The 25,099-nt window shown below is 57.9% G+C and overlaps 1 protein-coding gene across 1 annotated transcript; it reads left to right on the forward strand.

The window, feature by feature from the left end:
* Positions 1-3,703: 3,703 nt before the first annotated feature.
* ARHGEF40 (Rho guanine nucleotide exchange factor 40) lies at positions 3,704-24,958 on the forward strand. The gene is made up of 21 exons (XM_090053999.1): positions 3,704-3,776; positions 6,638-6,978; positions 7,455-7,652; positions 8,646-10,812; positions 11,283-11,400; positions 11,678-11,783; positions 12,089-12,166; positions 12,547-12,663; positions 13,078-13,179; positions 13,506-13,633; positions 14,012-14,138; positions 15,044-15,831; positions 17,801-18,041; positions 18,425-18,511; positions 18,890-19,123; positions 19,614-19,784; positions 20,784-20,961; positions 21,187-21,291; positions 21,827-22,045; positions 22,637-22,740; positions 24,218-24,958. Exons 1-21 carry the CDS (start codon positions 3,704-3,706, stop codon positions 24,311-24,313), a joined length of 5,778 nt encoding a protein of 1,925 aa, XP_089910125.1. The 3' UTR covers positions 24,314-24,958.
* Positions 24,959-25,099: the final 141 nt, after the last annotated feature.

Consider the following 25,099-nt stretch of genomic DNA (forward strand, 5'->3'; position numbering starts at 1 on the left):
GGTGGGATTCATCCCATGACTGGGCGGTACATATCGAGGGCTATAGATTGTACAGAAAGGACAGGGTGGGGAAAAAGGGGGGAGGGGTTGCGCTCTATGTTAAGGAGCAATATACATCAACCCTCAACAAGACAGAATCAAAGGATGAGGAATTAGAAGGACTGTGGGTTAGGCTAAATGGGGGGCATGGAGAAAAGGATTTGGTGGTAGGGGTCTGCTACAGACCCCCACATCAAGGGGAAGAAATAGATTTGGGGCTCCTGAGGCAACTCTCGGAGACCATAAAAGCTAAAGAGGCGGTGGTCATGGGGGACCTAAACTACCCGGACATCTGCTGGGAGACACAGACAGCAAAGTCCCACCGCTCACGCAGGTTTCTAACCTGTGTACAGGACCTCCACCTGACGCAGGAGGTACATGGTCCCACTAGGGGGAATGCCTTACTGGATCTGGTATTGGCAACGGGGGATGACATAGTAGGGGACCTACAGATCGGTAACCATCTGGGGGACAGTGATCACCTAAAAATACAATTCAACATAAGGCGTCGAGTGGGTAAGGTAACTAGTAGGGTGAACGTGCTGGACTTTAGGAAAGCTGATTTCAGTGAACTCAGGCAATTAGTGAAGGACGCACTACAGAGTAGTAGTTTTGAAATGATGGGAGCCCAAGAAGGGTGGCTGTGCCTTAAGGAAACTATCCTTCGAGCACAAAGCGAGACGATCCCCGTGAGAGGTAAAAGAGGGAAAGGGCCAGGAGGCTTCCCTGGCTGACCAGAGAAATCCAGGGCAGACTAAGGGCCAAAAGGGGAGCACATAAAAGGTGGAAACAGGGAGAGATCACCAAACAGGAATATACCTCTTCTGCTCGTGCTTGTAGGGAGGCAGTTAGACAGGCCAAAGCTACCATGGGAGCTGAGGATGGCAACCCAAGTAAAAGACAATAAGAAATTGTTTTTTAGATATATAGGGAGTAAAAGGAAGGCCCAGGGAGGAATAGGACCTCTGCTAAATGGGCAGAAACAATTGGTGACGGACAGAGGGGACAAGGCTGAACTCCTCAACAAGTTCTTCGCCTCAGTGTTCCTAAGCGAGAGGCATGACAAGTCTCTCAGTGGGAGTGTAGGGAGGCAGCAGCAAGGCACCAGACTTCCATGCATGGACCCTGAGGTGGTGCAGGGTCACTTGGAAGAACTGGATGCCTTTAAGTCGGCAGGCCCGGATGAGCTCCATCCGAGGGTACTGAAGGCACTGGCCGACATCATTGCAGAGCCACTGGCGGGAATATTTGAACGCTCGTGGCGCACGGGTCAAGTCCCGGAGGACTGGAAAAGGGCCAATGTGGTTCCCATTTTCAAGAAGGGGAGGAAGGAGGACCTGGGCAACTATAGGCCAGTTAGTCTCACCTCCATCCTTGGCAAAGTCTTTGAAAAAATTATCAAGGCTCACATTTGTGAGAGCCCGGCAGGACAAATTATGCTGAGGGGAAACCAGCATGGGTTGGTGGCAGGCAGATCGTGCCTGACCAATCTAGTCTCTTTTTATGACCAGGTTACAAAACGCCTCGACGCAGGAGGAGGGGTGGATGTCGTATACTTGGACTTCAGGAAGGCCTTTGATACGGTATCCCACCCCATACTGGTGAACAAGTTAAGGGGCTGTGACTTGGATGACTGCACAGTCCGGTGGGTGGAGAATTGGCTGGAGGGTCGCACCCAGAGAGTTGTGGTGGATGGGTCGGTTTCGACCTGGAAGGGTGTGGGCAGTGGGGTCCCGCAGGGCTCGGTCCTTGGACCGATACTCTTTAATGTCTTCATCAGCGATTTGGATGAGGGAGTGAAATGTACTCTGTCCAAGTTTGCAGATGACACTAAGCTATGGGGCGAAGTGGACACACCGGAGGGCAGGGAGCAGCTGCAAGCAGACCTGGACAGGTTAGACAAGTGGGCAGAAAACAACAGAATGCAGTTCAACAAGGAGAAATGCAAAGTGCTGCATCTAGGGAGGAAAAATGTCCAGCACACCTACAGCCTAGGAAATGACCTGCTGGGCGGCACGGAAGTGGAAAGGGATCTTGGAGTCCTAGTGGACTCCAAGATGAACATGAGTCGGCAGTGTGACGAAACCATCAGAAAAGCCAATGGCACTTTATCGTGCATCAGCAGATGCATGACAAATAGGTCCAAGGAGGTGATACTTCCCCTCTATCGGGCGCTGGTCAGACCGCAGCTGGAGTACTGCGTGCAATTCTGGGTGCCGCACTTCATGAAGGATGCGGATAATTTGGAGAGGGTCCAGAGAAGGGCCACTCGTATGGTTAAGGGCCTGCAGACCAAGCCCTACGAGGAGAGACTAGAGAAACTGGACCTTTTCAGCCTCCGCAAGAGAAGGTTGAGAGGCGACCTGGTGGCTGCCTATAAGTTCATCAGGGGGGCACAGAAGGGAATTGGTGAGTATTTATTCACCAAGGCCCCCCCGGGGCTTACAAGAAATAATGGCCACAAGCTAGAAGAAAGCAGATTTAGATTGGATATTAGGAGGAACTTCTTCACAGTTCGAGTGGCCAAGGTCTGGAACGGGCTCCCAAGGGAGGTGGTTCTCTCCCCTACCCTGGGGGTCTTCAAGCGAAGGCTAGATGTGTATCTAGCTGGGGTAATGTAGGCCCAGCACTCTTTCCTGCTTATGCAGGGGGTCGGACTCGATGATCTATTGAGGTCCCTTCCGACCCTAGCATTGATGAATAAGTGCAAAGTGATGCACCTGGGAGGAACAACCGGCACCATACCTATAGGCTGGGGAATTCCCTTCTTGTCAGTACAGAGGCAGAAAAGGATCTTCGAGTCATAATTGACTCCAAGATGAACAATGGGCCGGCAGTGTGGGGATGCAGTCAGGAAGGCCAACCGCACCTTGGCATGCATCCACAGATGCATCTCGAGCAGGTCCAAAGAGGTGATCCTCCCCGTCTATGTGGCACTGGTCAGGCCTCAGCTGGAGTACTGTGCCCAGTTCTGGGCACCACACTTCAAGAGGGATGTGGACAGCATGGAGAGGGTCCAGAGGAGGCCACTTGCATGATCAGGGGGCAGCAGGGCAGGCCTTATAAGGAGAGGCTAAGGGACCTGAACCTGTTCAGCCTCCACAAGAGAAGGCTGAGCGGGGATATAGTGGCCTGTTATAAACTAGTCGGGGGGGATCAGCAGGCACTGGGAGAGTCCCTGTTCCCCCGAGTACCGCCAGGAGTGACCAGGAATAGCGGTAACAAGCTGACAGAAGGTAAATTCAGATTAGATATCAGGAGGCGCTACTTCACGGTCAGGGTGGCTAGGAACTGGAACCAACTTCCAAGAGAAGTGGTACAGGCTCCTACCCTGGGGGTCTTTAAGAGGAGGTTGGATGAACATCTTGCTGGGGTCATTTGACCCCAGTACTCTTTCCTGCCATGGCAGGGGGTCAGACTAGATGATCTACTCAGGTCCCTTCCAACCCTAGTAACTACTATGAAACTAAGATGGTGATGTAGAGGCAGGCCACCCTGCATGACATGCTGAAATGGGCTACCTGGGGGGCATCCTACAGCCCAGGCTGCTTCCCTCATCCCTTGCTCCCATTCACCCCAGTCCAAGGACAAGGGAAATGCACTATCAAGGGAACCCTGGACAATAAATAACTCCTCTCTCTCATTGACTGGGAAGGGTAGACCGATGGATCATTTCCGGGAACCAGAGCAGAATGTGCATGCCCCCCGGTTGCTCCAAACCTTCCACCTCACCCCCTGTGAGCAGAGGGGGAAAGAGAAAGGGGAGCAGGGGGAGGTGGGTGGGCAACTCCTCAAATCATCCTGTTCACCTCCAGATTTCCCCCTGCCACATGGATCATTGCTCTGCTGCTGTAGTCACCCCCCAATCACCCCCTCTGTCTCCCACCGGTCCCCAGATTGCCCTCTGCCTCCAATTGGCCCCTCCATCCACAAATTGCTCCTTGCCACTTAGATCACTGCTCTTCTCCCTCCCAATCACCCCATCTACCCTCCCAATTGCCCCCTGAATCACCCTCTCAGTCAGCCCCATTTGATATCATAAAAAACTCCTTCACCATTAGAATAGTGAGGCAGTGGGATAGTTGCCTAGGGAAGCTGTGGATTCTCCACCACTGGAGATGTTCAGGAAGAAGTTGGACGCACTGGTCAGGGAAGATCTAGGCTTAGCAATGCCTACATTTTCTTGTGGGTATTTCCCATGCTTTTGGGCTTTGCTGCTTGCCGCATAGGGCCAGGAGGGGAATTTCTCTCCCCCACTCCTGCCCTCATTGCCACTATATGTTTCAGGGTGTTTTTAAGGCTTCCTCAGAGGCACTGGGTGTTGGCTACAGCCCAGGCTGGTAATTGTGACTGGGCAGTGCCAGTGCTCCTGCTGGAGATTCCTGGCTAGAAGGTCTTGCCCCTCCACTCAGAGTCAGACCCATTGCCATATTTGGGGTCAGGAGAGAATTTTACCCCATGGGGGATGGACACTCTACCTGGGCTCTCTTGAGCAAGGGGCAAGGCCCTCTACCTGGGATCTCTTGAGCATATACTGACATCTTTTACAGCAGCAGGACATTGGCCACTGTGGTCCCTCTGCTTTACCAGTGGCAGGTTAGAGAGTGATGCCTTGTGTTGTGTCAGGGTTGACTGTGAAGTTTTGCAAAGAGGTTAGATGTGGATTTGTATGGGATGGTTTGGAAATAGATGATCCTGCCTCAGACAGGGGGTTAGACTACATGACCTCTGGAGGTCCTGTAGCCTGACTTCTCCATGACTCTATGGTTGACTACGGTATGGGTGACCTATCTGAGTGGATCATACTAGGTCAGGGTTTAACAGAGAGGAAACTGAGGTCAAAGTGACGTATCAGCCTTTGTCCAAAAGAGTAAGCTAAGAGTCAAGATGAGGTAAAGGTCATGGCAAGCAGTAGATCCAGGCTGGGAGGTCCAAGAAAGGAACTGGAGCCAGCAAGCGAAGGCAGGAGGGTACAAGCCAGAGGTTCAGATCATGGAGTCACAAGTCAGAGATTCAGAGCACGCCAGAGATGCAGCAAGGCAATCTGTTGCTCATACAGTTACCTGCTGTCTAGTTTTATCTAAGCCAATGTGGGTAGGGTCTAGGCCCTACTCACAATGATTGCCTGATGTCTTCTAACTGGGGCATGGGACTGGATCTGCCGTGGCTGGGCCTCAGCTCCTTACCCTGTTTTTCCAGCATAAATGCATTTCTAACTACCCTTTGCTTGCAGTTATTGAGACAGTTGTCTATCCACCTTGCAGTAGTTTTGTCTAGCCCGTATCTTCAAGTAGCTTATGAGAAGGCCATGTGAGACTTTGCCAAGCCTTACTGAAGTTCAAGTACACTGCCTACACTCCCTTCATTCACCCAGCTAGCTACATTGTTAGTGAAGGAGATGAAGTCTGTCTGGCATGATTTCTCCTCAGCACATCCATGCTGGCTGCTTGCAATCAGCATTTCCTCCTTGAGATGCCTTCAAATTCCTGGGTATTGAAAACTGACTGGCCTCTCAAGCCCACATCCTCCTTCTTTTTCCTTTATTCTTTTCTTTTTTTTAAAGAGGGGCATTAAGATGACTCTCTTCCAATCTTCTGGTACCTCATCTGTCTCCCACTACTTGTCAAAAGAATTACCAAAGTCTCTTAGATCTCTTCTGCCAGTCCCTTCAGTCCCCTGGGAGGAAGTTCATCTGGCCCTGTTGACTTCAGTTTGTTCAAACACACCCGGGATTCACTCAGGGGTGAAGAGCCATGTAGAGTGGGATGCCTAAATCAAGGGTGTCAAACTCGTCCTGCCACGAATGCTGGATAGGAGGCTCAGGGTTGGTCTGTGGGTTGGATTAGGCCCACAGAGCAGCCCCATGTGCTGGATCCAGCCTGCAGGGCTTGTTTGGTGCAGGTGTCACATTAGTATGTGCCCCTAACTGATTGCATGCTGTATGCAGCCTGCACCAGATGGGCTCTGTGGGTTGCATGCAGCGTGTTGGGCTGAGGCCAGCGCGTGCTACATTCAGCAGGCAGCACTATGGGCCAAAGGATAGGACTGCATGGGCCATATCCAGTCCACAGGCTGTACTTTTGACACCCCTGCTCTCAATCTTCACACACACACACACACACACACACACACACACACACACACCCCCTTATGTTCCTGGCAAACATAGCCCTACTCACAAACCCATGCCCCCGGCAATATCAGCTTCTGACCAAAGCCCAGCAATTCTCAACCAGGTGCCACAGCACCCCGGGGAGCCTTGAGATCCTTTCAAGGTGGCTGTGGGGTGCCACACAAAGGTACAAACCATGCAAACATGATTCACAAGATAAAGACGGCGTCAATTTGCACCTTACAGACTAATCATAGTGTGTGTAGCACCATGCTTGGCTGAATGAAATGGCATTATCTATCTATCTATCTATCTATCTATCTATCTGTCCCTACACAGGACTTTCATTCATCCCTCTATATATCTATCCATCCATCTACTCTTTCCCTTCCTTTCTTTCCTTCCTTCCCATCCCCCAGCTACCCTTCTATCTGCCCATCCATTCATCCCCACACAGCCCTTCTCTGTATCTCCCCATCCCCACAGTGAAGTATCCATCTATCCTCCCCCGGCTCATCCATCCGTTCCCACAGACCTTCTTTCCATCTAGCAAACGCCGCACCGCCCTCCTACCCCTGCAGCCGTCGGGCTGTGTCCGTGGGGCCATCCCGCGCAGCCCGGGCGCCCCTGCCGGCTCCGAGCCGCGCCCGTGCCCCGCTCCCGCCCCCGCCCCCTCAGAGGCGCGGCGCTGCCGGGCGGCCGGCCCGGCCCGCGGGCCCGTGTCCCGCCTTTGTCTGGAGGCGGCCGCGGTCCGGCGCCGCCTCCCCGCGCCCCCCCGGCCCGGCCCCTCCCCGGCAGCGGAGCCCGCGGAGCCCGGCCGCGCCATGGTGGGTACCGCCGCCCCCCGGCCCGGCAGCCCTGCCGCAGCTCGGCCGCGGGCTCGGTGGCCGGGGGTGCCCGGGCTGGCGGCGGCCCGCCGCTGCGTCCCGGCCAGGGGCGGAAAGAATGAGCTCAGCGCCCTTAATGGCTGGTGGCTGGCGCGGCCGCCAGGCCAGCCCCGCTCCCAGCCCGCTGTCAGCGGCGGGCAAGGGCCCCCTGCGCGGCACCGTGCCACCCGGCCGCCCTTCCCGGGGCCCCTGCTCCTACAGGTGGGGGGCAGCAGGCCTGGAAGGCAGGCCTGGTGTGGCTGCCCCAGCGGCCCGCCGGCTGAGGGGCTGGTGGGATACGGGAGAGGCAACAGGGCTCCGGGATGCTCTGGCAGCCCTGGAGCTGGCCTAGGGGCGCGGGCAGGAGGGAGAGGCTGGGTGGTCGGGGGGCAGCTCCCGAAGCCGGGCGTGCCCCGTGACCTGCGCCCGCCCGGCAGGAATCGGAGCCGGTGGAGGACTGCGTGCAGAACACACTCTCGGCCCTGTACCCACCCTTCACCGCCACGGCGCCCACGCTGCTGGGCCAGGTCTTCGACGTGGTGGAGAAAACCTACCGCGAGGATGCCCTGCGCTACACCCTCGAGTTCCTCGTGCCTGCCAAGCATATCCTGGCCCGCATCCAGCAGGAGGCTTGCGTGAGTCTGGCTGGCTGGCTGTTTGTCTGTCTCTGTCTGTCGGGGAGCCTTCCCTGCTGCAGGCCTGACCTGACTTCCTCATGGAGGGGCAGGTGCGGGCACGGGAGTGGGGGCAAAGCAGGGCTGGCCAGCAGAGGGGTGGCTCTCATAGCTGGGAAGTGGGTCATGGGAGAGAGCATAGTCTGGGCAGAGTAAGCCGGGCAGTTATGCCTATGATCTACTGCAGGTATTTCCCGGGCTTCTGGGCTTTACTGGTTGCCCCCTTCCCCCTTTCTGTTGCACGTGTCTGGGTGTTTTCGAGCCTTCCTCAGAGGCATTGGGTGCTGGTTGCAGCCAACGCTGGGGACTGTGGCTGGGCTGTGCCAATGCTCAGCAGGGGCCAGAGGTTCCTGGCTACAGGTTGCCCCTCTGCTCAGGATCAGACCGATTCCCATATTTGGGGTCAGGAAGGACTATCATCCCATGGTCAGATTGGTATGGACTTGTGCTGGGGGGTGGGTTGCCTTCCCCCATAGCTGGGGTGTGGCATCTCCCTGGGATCTCTTGAGCATGTATTAACAGCCTTCCCCCTGATTTCCCCAGTGGCAGGTTGGGGTGTGATGTCTGGTGTTGTGCCAGGGTTGATGGTCGTTTTACAAAGAGGTTAGATAATGGGTGGGTTTGGGCTGGTTTAGATAGGGATGAGCCTGCCCCAGGCAGGGGGTTTGGACTACATGAGCTCTGGAAGTCCCTTCCAGCCCTGCTTCTCTAGGTTTTAATATTCTGTGGTGTGGGGATGGGTAGTGGGTGCAGAGGGGTGGCAGCGGGCAGAAGCCTAGTGAAAGGGACAGGGTCGTGTGGGCCTGAGCTCGGGGGCAAGGTTGTCTGGCTGGGCAGCAGCCCGGTGTATGGAGAAGGACTGCAAGGGGGAGGGGTTCAGAAGCAGGGTCACGTGGCGGTGTGTTGGGGTCTCTCGTGCCCCTCCAGCCCTGTCCCTTTTTCTTCCCCCGTCAGTCCCAGTACAGCGGGTTCGTGTTTTGCCATGAGGGCTGGCCACTCTGCCTGCATGAGAAGATCGTGGTCCAGCTCAGCTCCCTGCCTTGGCAGCAGCTCCGGCCCGGTGACTTCTACTTGCAGGTGGTGCCTTACCTGGCCCGGGCGCCCTGCCTGGTGCTGAAGTGCCTGGCGCCAGATGGACACAGCATCCAGGAGCTGCCAGTGCCTCCCGAGGCCTACCCATTTCTCTTCACTGCTGAGTGGCTCAATGGCATCAATAAGGACCGGCGCGCGGGGCGTCTGGAACGCTGTCTGCTGGCAGCTGAGGAGCGCGTGCTGCGCCTGCCCTGGACTGAGCTCATCTGCCCACAGTTCGTGCATGAAGGGGGCTTCATGGTGGGCAGGCGATGCCCACCAGGCACCAGCCCTGAGGGTCTGGGGGCACGGAGTCCTGGAGATGGGCACCACTCCAGCGGGGAAAGCCAGGAGGTAGAGGGGGGCGGCCCAGAGGGGGAGTATGTGCAGCTCCTGGAGATCAGCCCCCCCCGGCCCAATGCCCCCCCAGCCTTTGTGCCCCCTGATTCCCAGAGCCGTACCCTTCCTGCCCGCAAAGGCCACAACAAGGGCCGCAACCGGCGCCACCGGGCCTGGCTGCACCCCAAGCCAGGGCGTGAGGAGACCCTGCCCAGGAACCGGACCCGCAGAACTTGGGAAGGGACACATCTGGGAGGTGGCCAAGGCCAGGGGAGGGTGCTCCTCCAGGACTGGGACATGTCACAGCTGCCCAGAGCTAGGGGAGGGCAGAGATGCAGCCAAGGAGATGGCAAGGACCAGGGGGCAGATGTGCCCCCTGCTGTGGACACACAGAAATCAGGCAAGGAGGGGTGTTTGGCTGGAGAGGGGCAGCCAGTGGGAGACCCTGGTGAAGGGTGCTTGCCTGGGAAGGAACTATGGGAGGGAGGTCCTGGAGAAGGGGAGCAGGGAGGAGACCCCAGGGAGGGCTGTGTACCCAGAGAGGAGAAGCAGGGAGGGCACTCCAGAGAGGAGCGTTTCCCTGGGCAAGAGAGTGTGCCAAGGGAGACAGAGAGAGGAGGGGAAGCCAGGGAGGGGCAGAGAGAAGGGGACTGTGCAGACAGGCAGCTGAGGAGGGGTCTGTTGGAAGGCCAGCAGGCAGCAAACCCAGGGGAGAGGCAATTTGGAGGGGTCCTGAGGGAGGCACAGCAGGGAGAGGACCCTGGTGGGCCAGCCCCCACCCTCCAGCCTAATGCTGCCGGAGCACCAGTCAAGGCCAAGCCACCAGGCTTGAGCGAGGGGCTGGGGCCAGCTGGACCCCCTTGCCCTGGACAGAGGGAACAGAGCCCCCCGAGTGGCTTCAGAGAGGTGGCTCCTGATACAGAGGCAGCACCGGCCAGGGCTCACCTGCAGGCAGGGGGTAACAGAAGCTGCCCCTCAGCCCCAGCAACACCGCAGCGGGCCCCCAGGGGCAATCGCCGGAGGAGGAAGTGGGGTGGGAGAGGCTGCCCCACTGCTGCAGGCAGGAAGGAGTCTGTGTCTGCAAGGGAGCTGGCCGTCCCTGCCAGCAATGGGCAGGGGGGCATTCCCCAGGGGGCTGAATTGCCTAGCACTGCTGCCAAAGTAAAAAGCCAGGTGCCCCGTGGGACTGGGAAAGAGAGTGTCCCCACTGACACTGGGGTCCCCAACACCCTTGCCATGGGAGAAGAGGGCATCCCTGAGAGCCAGGAGGAGGGGGCTGGCACTGATGTCCCAAGGCATGAGGCTGGTGTGATGGATGAAACAGGGGACTCCACCCAGCAGGACGGGGTTGTCCCAGCTGGCCCTGGAGAGGCGGATATCCCCACTCCCCTTGCAATACCCAGCACTGAGGTTATGGGAGGTGAGGGTGCCCCTGCCAGTCCAGGGCATGCGGCCTCCCAAGCCAGCACTGAGGAAGAGACCGTGGCCACGGTCCCCAGCCCACAGGCCAGCGCAGGGGAAAAACTCATCACTGCGTCCCCAAAGCAGAGGGAGCCAGTCATGGCTGGAGAAGCCTCAGCAGAGAATGCCCACCCCCCTGGGGGAGCAACAGAGCCCAGCTGCCCCCCTTGCTCCCTGCCCTCCACCTCAGCTGCCCTTGGGCAAGATGTGGACTGGGACCTCCTGCGCTCTGGCATCTTCCAGCTGACAGGTGAGAGCCGTGGGCTGGCGCGTAGCACAGGCTGTCTGGCTGGGGCCTGGCACATCAGCACCTTCTGTTCCCGGGCTTAGGGTCTAGTGCCTGCCAGCCTACAGGCATTGCCCTACCAAAGAAGCAGGCTTCCCAGGGCACGAGCAGGCTATATAACCTGACAGCCCGGCTCTGGGACAACAGCAGCAGTCTCAGCTGCATGGCTAGATGGGACACAAGATGCCTTCACCCCCATATCCTAGGGCAGTCCTCAAACTGTCCCAGGCTCAGAGGCAAGCACCCAAAGGAGAGGGCTGGGGAATGGGGCATAGTGCCAAAGGTGGAGGTGTTGCTTGTACTATGCAGGACCACAGACAAGGGTTTAGCAGCATGATAGCAGTCTCCCAGAGATCACCATCTCCAAGTGCTGGGGGCCGCCATGGCTCCAACCGGTGCCCTGGGCTGCCCTCACCCTAGATTTGGCTCTGCAGGAGGTGTGGACCGGGCCGGAAGGGCTGTGCTGGCTATCACCCTGCCGCCCCCAGGGGATCAAGCCCTGGCCCAAGACGAGTTCATCAAGGCCCTGAGATACCTGCACTCGCTGCTCAGGTAATGCCAGTAACAGAGGAGGGGAGGAACAGGGCAGAGTCCTCCTTCAGAGTCCTCCATTCCTGAGGCTGCCCCACATCCAGTGTGCCTTCCTGTGCACCCCAACAGCTCTCTCTCATCTCTTCCCCTGTGCAAGGCCACAGCTCACCCCATGTCCCATATACCAGGATCCTTCCGTGCCCCCTCCAATCATTCCCCTCCACCGCCGCCACTGCTGCTCTCTGGGTCCCCGTGGAAGCTGCCACCTCTTAACTCCTCGCTGTCTTCTGCCTCGCAGGAAAGAACAGCAGGAGCTGGGGTTCACGGTGCTGCTGGACCTGCGGCAGGGGGGGCTCTTGTCCCCCCACTCCCCTGCGCTACTGGCAGCCCTGCAGGAGCTGCAGGTACCGCCCCTTGCACCCCTGCTGCACAATCAGCCCTGCTGCCTGCCCCATAACCCCTCACAACCCTACTCCCCACACCTGCTCCTTTGCCCACTGCCTGGTGCTTCCTTGCTGCCTGCCCCATGCCCTCTACAGCCTCTACCCCTGTTCCCCTGCCCAGCTCCCACCCCCAAACCGCCTTTCCCATTCCTCGCACGGCCTCCCGCCCTGCGCCTTTCCCATTCCTCCCTCCTTTCTCTGGGCCTACTCCCTGCTGCCCTTCTTGGCAGTCGGGGGTGCCAACCTCCCTCCTCCTTGCCCCACAGGAGGTGTCCCCAGCACTTGTGAACCGCCTGCTGGTGCTGGCCCCACCGGGGGGCCTTGGGAAGCTGGCACTTGCTCAGGTATTGGGTTGGCAGTAGGTGCAGTGCCTGGGTAGCAGTGAGGTTGCAGGGGGTGACTACAAGGAACTCATGCTCAGGAGGATGGAGGGTTATTGGGTTTTCTATGAACAGGAGGGCTCTGCCCACGAAGTGGGGAGGGGCAGTGATGGGCATGCCTTGTGATTCATCTTCTAGAGGGACAGCAGCAAAGGGTCTCTGACAAGGGTTTCCTTTGCAGGAGAGGGGCAGTCATGGCGGGGACTGCTGAGGGGCATGGAGGAGGCAGCGGGGAGGTCCCTGATGGGGGTGGGGGCATTTCCCACGTGCCAGGGAGCTCCTGGGGTTGAGGAAAGGGTTGTGGGAAGGATCCTTTCCACCGTGACAGCTGCTCCATCCTCCAGGAGATGCTTGTGCTCTCTGTCGCCGACCTGCCCCGCTTTGTGGAGCCCCAGCACCTGCAGCAGTGTTTGGGGGGCAGCCTGCAGCACTCACAGGCCCAGTGGGTGGCATCGTGCCAGGTGAGAAATGGGAGTGCTGCTGCCCCCAGCCAGAGCTGCTCTGTGCCTCTCACCCCAGCCTCCGGAGACACACCTGGGGGCGGGGAAGGAGTGGCTCCCTCTCAGAGGCCCCGGAGAGGTCCCCATGCCTCACAGCCTCAAATCACACCCCCTGTGTCGCAGAACCCAGGAAATCCAGTAGCTCCCCCCATGGTGCCCAAGCCCCATCCCCTGATGCTCAGGGTCTGTATTCCCAGCTCCTGGCACAGCCTATCAGCATCCCTCCATGCCCTGCAGAAAGTTTGTACCTCGTCACCCCTCCCTGGTGCTCTGCCTCTACTGCTGAGCCTTTCCCTTGTTGCCAGACCTTGACACCTCAAGTCCTCCTCAATGCAGCACCGTCTCCCCCTGTGCCTGGTGTGCTTCTCCCTGCAGGCGCTGGAACAGTTGTGCAGACTCTGCCGGGGCGTGCTATGCTCGGTGCAGGCAGCCAGCGTTGAGGTGGAGGAGGGGTCAGGAGCAGAGAAAAGCAATGAGGTATATGACCCTGCACTATGTCCCCTGGACTCTGCTGCTCTGGCTCCTGCAGTGCAAGGCCAGTTCACCCCTAGCTGGCCATGTGGTGTGTCTGCATTGACATGCACGCAGCAGCAGCATATTGGAGCAGAGCATTGGCACGTGAGTGCTTTGTGCCATGCCGTGCTGAGCAGGCTCTATCGGCAGCATTGCCTCATGGTGTTGTCTTGCACTGTACTGCTGTTTCAGGATGCTGGGTTCACCCTGATCCTGCTCCAGGCTGGGCTAGCAGGCTAGGAGGTCGCTGCGATGCCTCGTGGCATCTGCTTACCGTGCTGTGTTCCCAGGAGCTGACTGCTCAGATCGCCAGGCACCAGGACACCATGCGCAAGCTGCTGTCGGATGCACGCTTGCTGGAGCTGCAGAGTGAGGGAGGAGCCCTGTTAGCCCGACTGTGTCCCTGGGAAGCCCTCAGGTGAGACCACCCTGTGCTCTGATGTGGGAGGGAGAGCTGCCATGTGCTTGCCTCAGTGGAGGACCCCACTCCGTGCTCTGCACCACAACCTGTTCCAAAGTGGATACCCCCCCCCCACCCCGTACTGCCCCTGACACAGAGGATAGCCCCAACTCTGTGACCCATGCCACAAGGCAGAACCCTGCACCGAGGAGGAGATATTTGGTCCCACCCAGGGGGAAAAGTCTAGCCCCGTGGCCCATTCTGTAGCTCTCCACCAAGGCAGTGTTTAAACTCCTGTATCCTAGAGCACTGCCCGCCAACTTCTGTGGGGTGTGGAGTGGCTGGGCCGAGGTGACAGCATGCAGTAGGGACTGATGTGCTCCCTTCTGCCCACAGCGGCCTAGCTGAGACAGCTTCCAGCCTCTACCAGGAGGTGGACGACGCCATCCACAGGCTGGTGCAGCTCAGCAATCGGCGCCTAGGGGAACTGGAGCAGCTGCGCCACCACCAGGAGATCGGACAGGTCACTGCTTCCTGCCACCACCTGCTGTGCACCTCCCACCCATGCCCCACCCACCTTCCTGGCCCAGGCCCCTGTGCCCACTGGTGCATGACTGTGGGCATGCGATTCACGAGTGTGTGAGCCACCCGCCCTGCTTTCACTCGCATTGCCCAGCTCCTGTGCCAAGCTCCCACTACTCTTCAGCTTCCACACCCAGCCACTGCTGGTGGCTCTATTGGCCCCTGTGCCAATCTCCTGCTTACATTGTGCCCTATCCTTTTGCCAACCTCCTGCCTATGCCCAGTCCCCACTGAGCCCCTGCAGAGCTCTCTGCCTCATGCTCTGACCCTGGTGGGCTGGGCTGGGCTGGGCTGGACTGGCTGGCCCCCGGGGGAGGGGGCAGGAGCTGGCCAAACTTACCGCATGGGGCTGAAGGGTTTTCCCCCTGCTGCTCATCAGGTGTAGGCCAAGTTTGAGACCTTGCCTGCCCTTGCTGAGGTGACACGTTCTCCTGTCCTACAGGTTGGGGGCCACACAATACCCCAGGGAAGTGGGGAGGGTCCCTGGCCAGAGATGGGGAGGATAGCCTGGGCTGGAGGCTTTTGTTGGGGGTCCCTCCACCTGGCTCTCCTGGAGCTGTATTGCCAAGATGCGGAGGGCATCCCCCACCCATCTCACCGGGGCGCTCAGTGCCAGAGGCAGCAGTCTGTGAGCATTTGGGTACAGGAAACAGCCCCGCTTGGCCTCACTCCTTCCTTCCCAGGAGTGGTTGGCCCAGGGCTGGGAGTCTGTGTGTGTGTGGAGGGTGATGATGCCCTAGCAGCCAAGTGTCAGCTCCTGGAGAGCCACCTAAAGACCCCGGCCCTTGTGTCCCTAAGGCCTATGTCCCTTTCCTCCTCTGAGCCCATCTCCTGCTCTCCCGGCAGGCCCAGGATGGGAGCCTGGAAGATGAGCAGTGCCTGGCCGCCCCTGAGGATGATGCGGGGCCAAAGGCGGTGTACGGGACGCTCAGCCAGCACCATCAGCCCCCCGCTGAGACCTCGGGCAGCGTCTGCCAAGAGATGCAGGCACTGGCCCTGCAGACCCCCCGGGCCGTGCAGGAGTGGGGGCGCTGCCGAGCCCGCTGCCAGGAGCTGGGCTGCCTGCTGCAGAGGAGGATGCGGGCAGCCCTGCAGCCTGCCTCGCCACCCCGCCGGCGGGCTGGCAGCACCAGTGCCTCCTGCACATCCCAGCATCCACTGCGAGGCCTGGGCACAGGGTTGGGCTCCTCCCGCAGCATGAGCTGTGTACTGCCCCCACCCAGCAGCCCCTCACCCAGCCTGCAAGTGGCACCCTCCTGCCAGTCGCTGGGGCCTGCCAAAGAGCTGGCAGAAGACAGTGGGAAGGAGTGGGGCCCCAGCCCCACAGATGCACCCCCCAGCTCCTTCTTCCAAGCCCCAACCCTGCCAGCAGGCAGCTCCCCTCCTGTGGGCATGCCACCTGTCTGCCGGCCCACCTCCAAGGGACCCCCTGCTACTCAGAGGGCACTAAGCGAGCCGGGTCCCAGCAGCCCTCGCCCCGGCGTCCACATCCGAGGACTGGAGGTGAGCAGCCGGGAGGTGGTGGACAGGACCTGCTCTCCCCGGGAGCACGTCATGCTGGGCCGCACTGGTGCCCAGAGAGCCGAGGCACCCTGGGGAGGTACGCCCAGCACTGAGAGGAAGCGTCGCCTAGGGTGAGTCTTGGGGCCATCAATGCCTGAAGGGGCTGGAAGGGCCGGGCAGCTTGCACTCTTGAGGGCAGTGGGTGGCATAGGAAAGCACTGCCATGGGCTCCCGCCTTATGGCTCACTCATGCTCCAGCTGCAAAAACATAGGTGGCCTGGCTGGCCATGGCACGTTCTTGGTCCTGCCATGGAGGAGAGAGGGCACAGCTTCCTTGCCATGCCTGGTTTGGAGCAGACATGGGCTGAGCAGCATGCACAAGAGAGCAATATGCAGCCAGAATGGGGCAAACAGGGAAAGAATGAGTAGGGGCTGGACAGCCTATGAGTACTCATAGTTTCATAGTTTCTAGGGTCAGAAGGGACCTGAGTAGATCATCTAGTCTGACCCCCTGCCATGGCAGGAAAGAGTACTGGGGTCAAATGATGTACACCAGCAAGGTGTACATCTAGCCTCCTCTTATAGACCCCCAGGGTAGGAGCCAGCACCACTTCTCTTGGAAGTTGGTTCCAGATCCTAGCCGCCCTAACCATGAAGTAGCACCTCCTGATATCTAGTCTGAATTTACCCTCTGCCACCTTGCGACGGTTATTCCTGGTCACTCCTGGTAGTGCTCGGGGGGAATAGGGACTCTTTCAATGCCTGCTGGTTCCCCCTGACTAGTTTGTAACAGGCCACTAGATCCCCCTCAGCCTTCTGTTGTGGAGGCTGAACAGGTTCAGGTCCCGTAGCCTCTCCTCGTAGGGCCTGCCCTGCTGCCCCCTGATCATGCAAGTAGCCCTTCTGTGGACCCTCTCCATGTTGTCCACATCCCTCTTGAAGTGCGGTGCCCAGAACTGGACGCAGTACTCCAGCTGCAGTCTGACCAGTGCCGCATAGAGGGGGAGTATCACCTCCTTGGACCTGCTTGAGATGCATCTGTGGATGCATCATCTCATGGCACCCTCTGTATATGCAGAGCCAAGGCAAGTCTTGCCTCTCCACACACTGTAACCATGCCAGGGTCTGCCCCCCTGCTGTGCCCAGTGCCCCGACCACAATTAAGTAGGGGTCTCCAGTATGTGCCATCTTTTTCCAGTATGCACTGGATTCTCTCCAGTGTGCCAGGTTGTAGAAACATAGAAAATGAGCATTGGAAGAGACTTCAGGGGGTCACATCTAGTCCAACCCCCTGCTCAAAGCAGGACCAACCCCAGCTATCTTATCCCAACCAAGGCTTTGTCCAGCCAGGTCTTAAAAACTTCCAAGGATGGAATTTCCACAGCCTCTCTGGTTAACCTGTTCCAGTGTTTTACTACCCTACCAGTGAGAAAGTTCATCCTAACATCTAACTTAAACTTCCGTGGCTGCAGCCTAAGACCACTGCTCCTTGTTCGCTCATCTGCCACCACTGAGAACAGTCCAGCTCCATCCTCTTTGAAATTTCCCTTCAGGTAGTTGAAGGTTGTTATCAAATCTCCTCTCAGTCTTCTCTTCTCCAGACTAAGCCCAGTTACCTCAGTGTCTCCTCAGAAGTCATGTGCCCAAGCACCCTAACAATTTTCATTCCTCTCCACTGCACACTCTCCAATGTCTCCATATCCTTTCTGTAATGGGGGGCCCAAAACTAGACACAGGACTCCAGATATGGACTCCTCACCAGTGCCAAATAGAGGGAAAGAATCACTTCCCTCAACCTGCTGTCAGCAATCCCGCTAATGCAGCTCAGTATGCTGTTAGCTGCCTTTGCAACTCAGGCATACTATTGACTCCTGTTCAGCTCATTGCCCATTGTAACCCTCAAGTCCTTTTCTGCAGAGCTGCTGCTCAGCCAGTTGGTTCCCAGCCTGTACCAGAGCATGGGATTGTTCCATCCTAAGTGTAGGGCTTTGCACTTGTCCTTATTAAAGTCATGCCTTTCCTGATGCTCACCTGGCAGTGCCTGTGCCAGGGTGCTGCAGGGGCTCTGGCTCTTGGATGACTCCTGTCTCCTCCCCACAGCACCCAGCAGCATTTGGTGGCTGAGCTGATCACACTGGAGCAGGAGTACGTGAGCTGCCTAGTAGAGTTGCTGCCTCTGGGCATCAGACACCAGGAGCTGGCCTCGGAGTTGAGGCATGAGTGCAGCACATTGCAGGGCCTCCGGGACCGCCTGCTGGCCTTCCACCGTGCCTACTTCCTCAAGGAGCTGCAGGGCTGTACCATCCACCCCCTGCGCGTGGGCAGCTGCTTCCTGCGCTATGTGAGTGATTCTAGGACCCCCCTGGTGACCCTCATATCCTCATGGGATGCCAGTATCTCCCCAGGGACCCTCACATACTCAAGGAGGCCCCAGAGACTCCTCCATGAGAGGGAATGTGCTATGTGGGTGCCAGGTCAGAGCGTGACAGTCCCAAAAGGTGGAGAAATCTTTTGGGGCCCCCCTGACACTTCAGCAGGTCTGCAAAGGGGAGTTGTTGCCTTTGACACCTAAGTGCCTGGCTCTGAACACCCCTCTCACGGGTCCCCAGCACTTCTCCAGACCGCAGACCCCTCTTTGTTGCAGCCATTTGCAGTGCTGACTCATAGGAGGGCAGTAGTGTTGGGCTGGGTTTTGTTCTAATGCGCACCCATTCTCCGTGCCAGGGGGACCAGTTCAGTCTTTATGCCCTCTATGTGAAAAGCCAGCAGAAGCTCGAGGCCATGTTCACAACTCAGCGAGTGCACGGCAAGGTAGGGTGCCAATGCCCCATGGGCCCATGCTGCCAGGGAATGGGGTGTCTCAGAGTCTGGGGCTCCTTGTGTCTTGAGGGAATAGAACAGGGGGCTTGAACAGGGGGCTATGTGCCAGGACTCCTGGGCTCTACCCCAGCTCTGACACGGAGCTAGGAATCCAGCTTCCTGGGTTCAACCCTGGAGATAGGAAGGTGAGGTCTAAAGTTTAGAGTTGGGGTGCAAAGCACAGGACCCCTGGGAGTTTGTCTGGAGCTAGCAGAGGTGGGGATAGACCAGTGGGTCACAGCCCAGCTCTGGCGGTGGTAGGTTGAGCCAGGGGCATGGGATGGTAGCGAGGTTGGGGGAGTTATGTGCTCTGTTCTCTCCCTCTCTTAGGGTGGGCCTGGTGGGCTGGAGGGGCTCTGGGAAGATGGGGGACTGGTGCGCTCTCTCCAGAGGCCCCTGCTCCAGCTGGAGCACTACAGGCGCTTCCTGGAGGAGCTGCTGCGGGAGAGCGGTGCAGAGCAGACACAGGAGCGCGAGGCCCTGCGGGCAGCGCAGCAGCTCCTGGAGTCCCAGGAGCAGCATGGCAAGAACCTGCTGGCCGTGGAGCAGATCCGAGGCTGTGAGGTGAGTGCAGGCAGAGGCAGCGGGTATTATCTCAGCATAGACTGCTCCAGGGAGCTATCCCAGCATGCACTGCTCCCTGGCCCATAGGTTATCCCACCATGCCCTGCTGCATCTGTATCCAAAGCGTGGTCCAGGCTTGCTATCCCAGTATGCATCTGCATCCAAAGGATAGTCTAAGGATGCTATCCCAGCATGCCCTGCTGCATCTGTCTCCGAAGTGTGGTCCAAGGGTGCTATCCCAGTATGCACTGCTGCATCTGTCTCCAAAGTGTGGTCCAAGGGTGCTATCCCAGCATACACTGCTGAACCTGTATCCAGAGCCGGTCTGGGGTGCTATCGCAGCATGCGCTGCTGTGTTTCCCATCTGGCAGACTATAAGGTGTATCTCCCAGCTTGCCTTGAACTCAGCCTCTAGGGCTGGGCTGCTGCTTGGTGTTGAGCAGGCCTATGAGGTTTGGTCCTACCCTTCCAGTGTTTCTTCTTCCACCAGATTGATCTGAGGGTCCAGGGACAGCTGCTGCATCGGGACGAGTTCACTGTGCTGTGTGGGCGCCGCAAGTGCCAGCGCCACATCTTCCTCTTCGAACACCTGCTGCTCTTCAGCAAATGCAAGGGTCCTGAGGCCGGCCTGGACGTCTTTGTCTACAAGCAGGCCTTCAAGGTGAGCTCTCCAGCTTGCAGTTCAGAGCCATGGATGGCATTGTCTTCTGCAGCCTGAGGTGGTCCCATCTCCACAGTACTCCTGGGCCATATAGCAAACCCACCCTCTTGGTGTCCCCAGCTCTAGTGTCAGGTCCATAGTGCTTCTGGGACCTGTTCCAGTTCTAGCTTTTTTCTCCAGACAGCAAGATGAAGGGTGGCTGCCCTGGGTTTTAGTCATGACTCCCCCCTACTCCCAGGTCAAGGGCAGAGCCTGCATCCAAACTGACATGGTAGTTGATCTGATCCTGAGTTGTGGGGCAAGACCCTCTAACCAGGAGCCTCCAAGTTTAAAACTCCCAGCAGGAACACTGGCACAGCCCAGTCAAAATCCCCCAGCCCTGCTTGCAGCCATTCTGAGAACGGTGAAAAACAAACAAACCCTGACACAGGTAGCAGCAGGAGGGGGGAAAAACATCCTTCTTGGTCCTACATGGGAGCAACAAAAGCTCAGAAACCTGAGAAATACCCGTAGTAGAGCATATGACAATGGGATGGTTTGGACAGGGATGGCCTTGCCTCAGGCAGGGGGATGGACTAGGTGACCTCTGGAGGTCCCCTTCCAGCCCTACTTCTCTATGGCTCTATGATCGCTGACCAGTGCTTGATCAGCCTCTTTTTGACCACCTTCAGTGATGGAGAGTCCACAGCTTTCTTGTTCATCTGCCTCACTGCTATAACAGTGAAGAAGTTTTTCCTGATAGCCAATCCAAACCTACTTTGCTGCTGACTCCAAGCCATTGGTCTGTGTCCTACGCTGTGCAGTAAGAGAGAAAGGGTGTTCGCCCTTTTCATAGCAGCCCTTCAAGTATTTGAAGGCTGCTATTGTGTGCCCTCCTCAGTGCCTTTTCCAGAAGCTGAATGCCTAGCTCCTTCAGCCTTTCCTCATATGAATTGTGAGGAGAGGCTGAAGTAATCCCACCAGACCCAGTAAACTCACCTGGCTGTGCTGCCCCCCCAGACGGCCGACATGGGACTGACGGAGAACATTGGGGAGAGCGGACTGCGCTTTGAGCTGTGGTTCCGGCGCCGCAAGTCACGGGAGGCCTATACCCTTCAGGCAGCCTCGCCAGAGGTCAAGCATAAGTGGACCAGTGCTGTGGCCCAGCTGCTCTGGAGGCAGGCCACACTCAGCAAGGGTAGGACTATGAGCTGCAATGTGAGGGGAGGGGATGGAGCCTGTGGATGGACTGGCATGGAGGAGGGTTAGGGTTGGAGGGGGTGCAGGCCCCATCAAGATGGGATGCGGGACACATTGTGGCAGGACAGAGCGCAGCGTGTGGGGAAGTGGGGCTAGGGTGAGACAATGAAGGGTATGGTGGGGGAGGCACAGGCCTCTGTGTGATTGCCCTTCTCCTCCCCAGAGCTGCGCATCCAAGAGATGGTCTCCAAGGGCATTGGTGACAAGCCTTTCCTGGACATCCAGGCTCATAGCCAGGGCCACCTGAGCGCTCTGCTCATGGGCAGAGGTGAGGGGGCTGTGGTACATGGGGGTTGCAACTGAGGCAGGAATGTTTCATGTTTCATTACAATTAGGGTTGTGGACACTGAGGTATCTCTGGGGATTCCCAGGGTGGAAAGTCTCTAGGTAGGGTGTAGGTCCAGGAGTGTCTTCCAGGGCTGAGGTGTCAGGGTTCTCTCTCAGGGGGTGGAGGGTCTCAGGGCATTTTGAAGATGGGATTCTCTTAGGTAATGACCTTTTTGGGTGTGGGTTTGCCTTGGGGGAATCCCTCAGAAGTCTCCCTGTGGAGTGTCTAGAGGTGGAAACCTTTATTGCTGCTTGACAGAACCTCACAGACATCTCTGGGAGTGGGGGGCTCAGGGGGTATGTGTGGGTCTCTCTGGGAACTCTTTGAAGTGAAGGCTTCTCAAGAGTCTCTTTGGGTGTGAAGATTTCTCAGAGGTGCCTCAAGATTGGGATGAGTCCCTTGGGGTGTGTCTCAAGGAATATCTTTGAGATTTGGGTGTCCCACCAGCTGCTCTCAGCTGCTCCTTTCTCCACAGCTGCCCGCACACGCGCCTCTGTGGCTGTCTCCTCCTTTGGTGTGGTCCCATGCTCCCCGCCAGCTGCCACCTCATCCCCACGCTCAGGCCCTAGCCCCCTTAGTCTGTTCTGTGATGCCAGCCCAGTGACTTCTGCAGGGCACTCACCTGGAGGCTGCTCATTGCCCGGGCACTTGGAGGAGGAAGACTGGGAACTGGACATCAAGAATATCCCACGGGGTGAGACCATTGTGTGAAGCCTGCCAGGGCCAGAGGAGCCTTGGAAGAGGTGGAGGGCTTTGGGAAGAGGGCTGGGTGGGTTGACATAAGGTGCTGTGGTGTTTGCTTTGTGGGCATGTGGCTGGTGTGGGCACAGGGGAGGCAGCTGGCTCTTGAAGCTCTAGGCGAGGCAGTGTGTGCCATGGGAGACGTACAGCTTAAGACATGGTAGCTCATCCAAGACATGCCTCATCAGGCAGCAGGTGGTGAGAACATATTAGGGGGTTTGGGAGTGTGTTACAGCTGAGTCCTGGAGCTCTGGGAGAGGGTAGGCACCTGGGTCCTTGGACTCTAAGGTGGCCAGACTGTGGGCTGTGGAGGGGCAGGCAGTCAGACTCTGGGCTTAGGGGGCAGGTGGTTGCATTCCAGAGCTCTCTGAGAGTCCAGGCAGCCAGGTCGCAGTGCTTGGGGATGGGCATTCTGTCTCTTCCACATAGCCAGGTGGCTACTGCCATATTGGCTCGTTCTGCAATGCCACATATGCTCTTCAGCAGACACCAGCATCACAGCCCAACACTGTCCTCCTAAATTTTCAACCCCTGTCTGTTGCAGTGGCTGAGATGCCTGAGAGTGGAGAAGGCACCCCAGCACAAGAGGAGCCATGCCTTGGAGGCATGGAGTTGCCAGGGAACTCTGCCCCTGTGCACCGTCGACCAGTAAGTATGGGGCTGGGCAATGTGAGGGGCTTTTAGGCCAGTACCAGTCTGTCCACACTCTCTTCTTCTCTCCTTTTCTCTCTTCTGATGCACTTTGTGGTGTCCAGATTTTTCCTGTTTGGAGCTCCCCACTGATGGCAGAAGAGGAGCATGGGCAGGCGCTTTCCTGTCCCTCTGTTAGATCATTTGCTTGCTTCTGTCTGTGTGCTTGGCTGGCTGTCCATTGTGGCAGTCTGGCTCACTGCCCTCACCCTGGCCTTTCCAAGAGGGATGGGTGTCTTTTGGGAAAGCCCTGGGAAGGGGTGTATAGGACTCACAGCACCAGGGGAAGGCAGGGTGTGGCCTGGGCAGGAGCAGTCCCTTGCACTGGACTGCTGGAACTAGGGGTGTCCAGGTCATGTCAACCCCCGACAAAGCCCTCGGAGTGGATGGTGCTGGGGGACCAGGCTGCTTCACTCTGTGACCATCTCCATACCTCCCCCATTGGCTCTGCCATCATCTCCACCATGCCTCAGCCTCCCTAACAGACCTAGGGGCTTTCCTTCTCTGCCCTCCCAGGCACCGGATCTGGTCTCCCCGATGGGCCACATGCTTCCCAACATGTGCCTTACCTCAGTCATGGTCCTGACTCCCATTTTCCCTGGCTCTGATATCCTCAGCCCACCCTGTTCCTGGCCCGCTCATCTCCCATCCCCACCAGTCCCATACCCCACAACCTTCCCAACCCCACCCCATTCCTCACGTTCCTTCCTCCTGCCCTGCCATGATTCCCCGTATGACCAGGCCTCCTGTCCTCTTACCCCAGTCCCAGATGCCCCCACAGCCCCTTTGCTCCTCTCCTCAGTTTTCTGGGCATTGTCACAAATGCACATCTTGTTTGTTTGTCAGAGGGACAGCTGCGCCCCCCCCGACCTGGCGACCCCGCTTTGACCCAACCAGTGGCAAGGTACAGCGGCTAGGACGCCCGCCGGCGCCCATCCGTCTGTCTGTCTGACTGTGTGTCTGTCTGCCCTGCACCAGCACCTGGGTGGCGCAGCCTTCCCTCTCCTTCCCTGTGAGCCTGTCTGTCTGTGTCTCCACCTGCCCCCGTGCATCCACCCACCAGTCTGTGCATCTGTCTGCCCCCCTCAATCCTCCAGCAAACCTCAGGCACCGTCCTCTTCCCAATGCCTCTGTCTGTGCCCCTGGCACCTTCCCCCAACCCATATGTCAGTCACACTCCACCTATCTGTCTGTTTTCCCTTTACGTCCCTGTGTGTCCATCTGTTTATTCCTTGACCATCTTTCCTGTTAGTGTGTCTGTCTCCTTTTCTTACCCCATCTGTCTGTCCCGTCCTCTCCCTCCTCCACATCCATCCATCCATCTGTCCCTCTTCCCACCTGTCCCTCTGTCATTTGTCTGTGTCTGTTTGGCTGTCTCTCCAGGCCTGGCTGTCATGCACCTCTCCCTAGTACTCACCTACTTCTCTTCCTCCAGAGCTGGGTGAAAAGCCTGCACCGGAAGCTGTTTCTACCACGCAGCCGCACGGGACGGGATGAGAGCCCAGGGGCTGCCAGGAACCAAACGGTTTGAGAAGCCTCATGCTGCAGACCTCTGGCATGGGGCTGAACATGGACACCACAACTGCCTGCTCTACACGTATAGGGGCTTCTCACCTCTGCCCCTCAACTAAAACCATGCTTCCCTACTAAAATAAGACCCATTTTTAGCCCTTGGCCCCTACGGCCCTCCTTTCCATTCCTGCCACCTTAACTTGTCCACATTGGGAAGGAGGTACCAGGGTTCTTCCTGTTGTCTGATGAAGGGAAGGGCAGGAAACATCTCCCCCTCACAAAGGGAGCAACAGGGATGGAGGACAGAGGGAGACCCATAGCACGGCGCAGGGGCAGGGAGTGCCCCACGCTCAACCTATTCATTGAGCTGCCCCTAGCTTGGACACCTGCCAGCTCACGTGGAGACACAAACTCCCCTGAGCACTGATCCTGCTCACATGTGCTCTGCTCCCACCAGGTGGGATTTTCTACGCGGGGGAATCCCAGCAGAGGCCAGGAAGCATTAGTGCCGTTGCGCGAGGCTTCATTCTGCAAAAAAATCAAGTATTTCTCTCCACCAGAAATACCCCAGGGGCTTCTGACATGGTGCTAGATTAGTTTGTGAAGGGGAATTTGTAATGCCCAACCCTCTACCCACCCCCACCCACCCACAAGGATCCCTGCACACACCACCTTGTGGGGGTGCCAATCCCACTCATGCTTATACAGCTCTGATTGCGTGGATGCTGCCCGTCCTCTGCAAACAAACACCCCCTTGCCTGAATTCCAGCCTGAAGGGAGCTTCCTGTAATCCGATCGTCATGGA

Source organism: Crocodylus siamensis, chromosome 6 (genome assembly GCF_052110815.1).
Source record: "Crocodylus siamensis isolate JL-2025a chromosome 6, ASM5211081v1, whole genome shotgun sequence".
Classification (NCBI taxonomy): domain Eukaryota; kingdom Metazoa; phylum Chordata; order Crocodylia; family Crocodylidae; genus Crocodylus; species Crocodylus siamensis.

Excerpts from the sequence above, each read along its gene's own strand:
- ARHGEF40 (XM_090053999.1), top strand. The coding sequence starts at position 3,704 with ATGGATCATTTCCGGGAACCAGAGCAGAATGTGCATGCCCCCCGGTTG. Across the intron at positions 10,813-11,282 it reads TGGCATCTTCCAGCTGACAG|GAGGTGTGGACCGGGCCGGA; the intron begins GTGAGAGCCGTG and ends TTGGCTCTGCAG. Across the intron at positions 15,832-17,800 it reads GAGAGGAAGCGTCGCCTAGG|CACCCAGCAGCATTTGGTGG; the intron begins GTGAGTCTTGGG and ends TCCTCCCCACAG.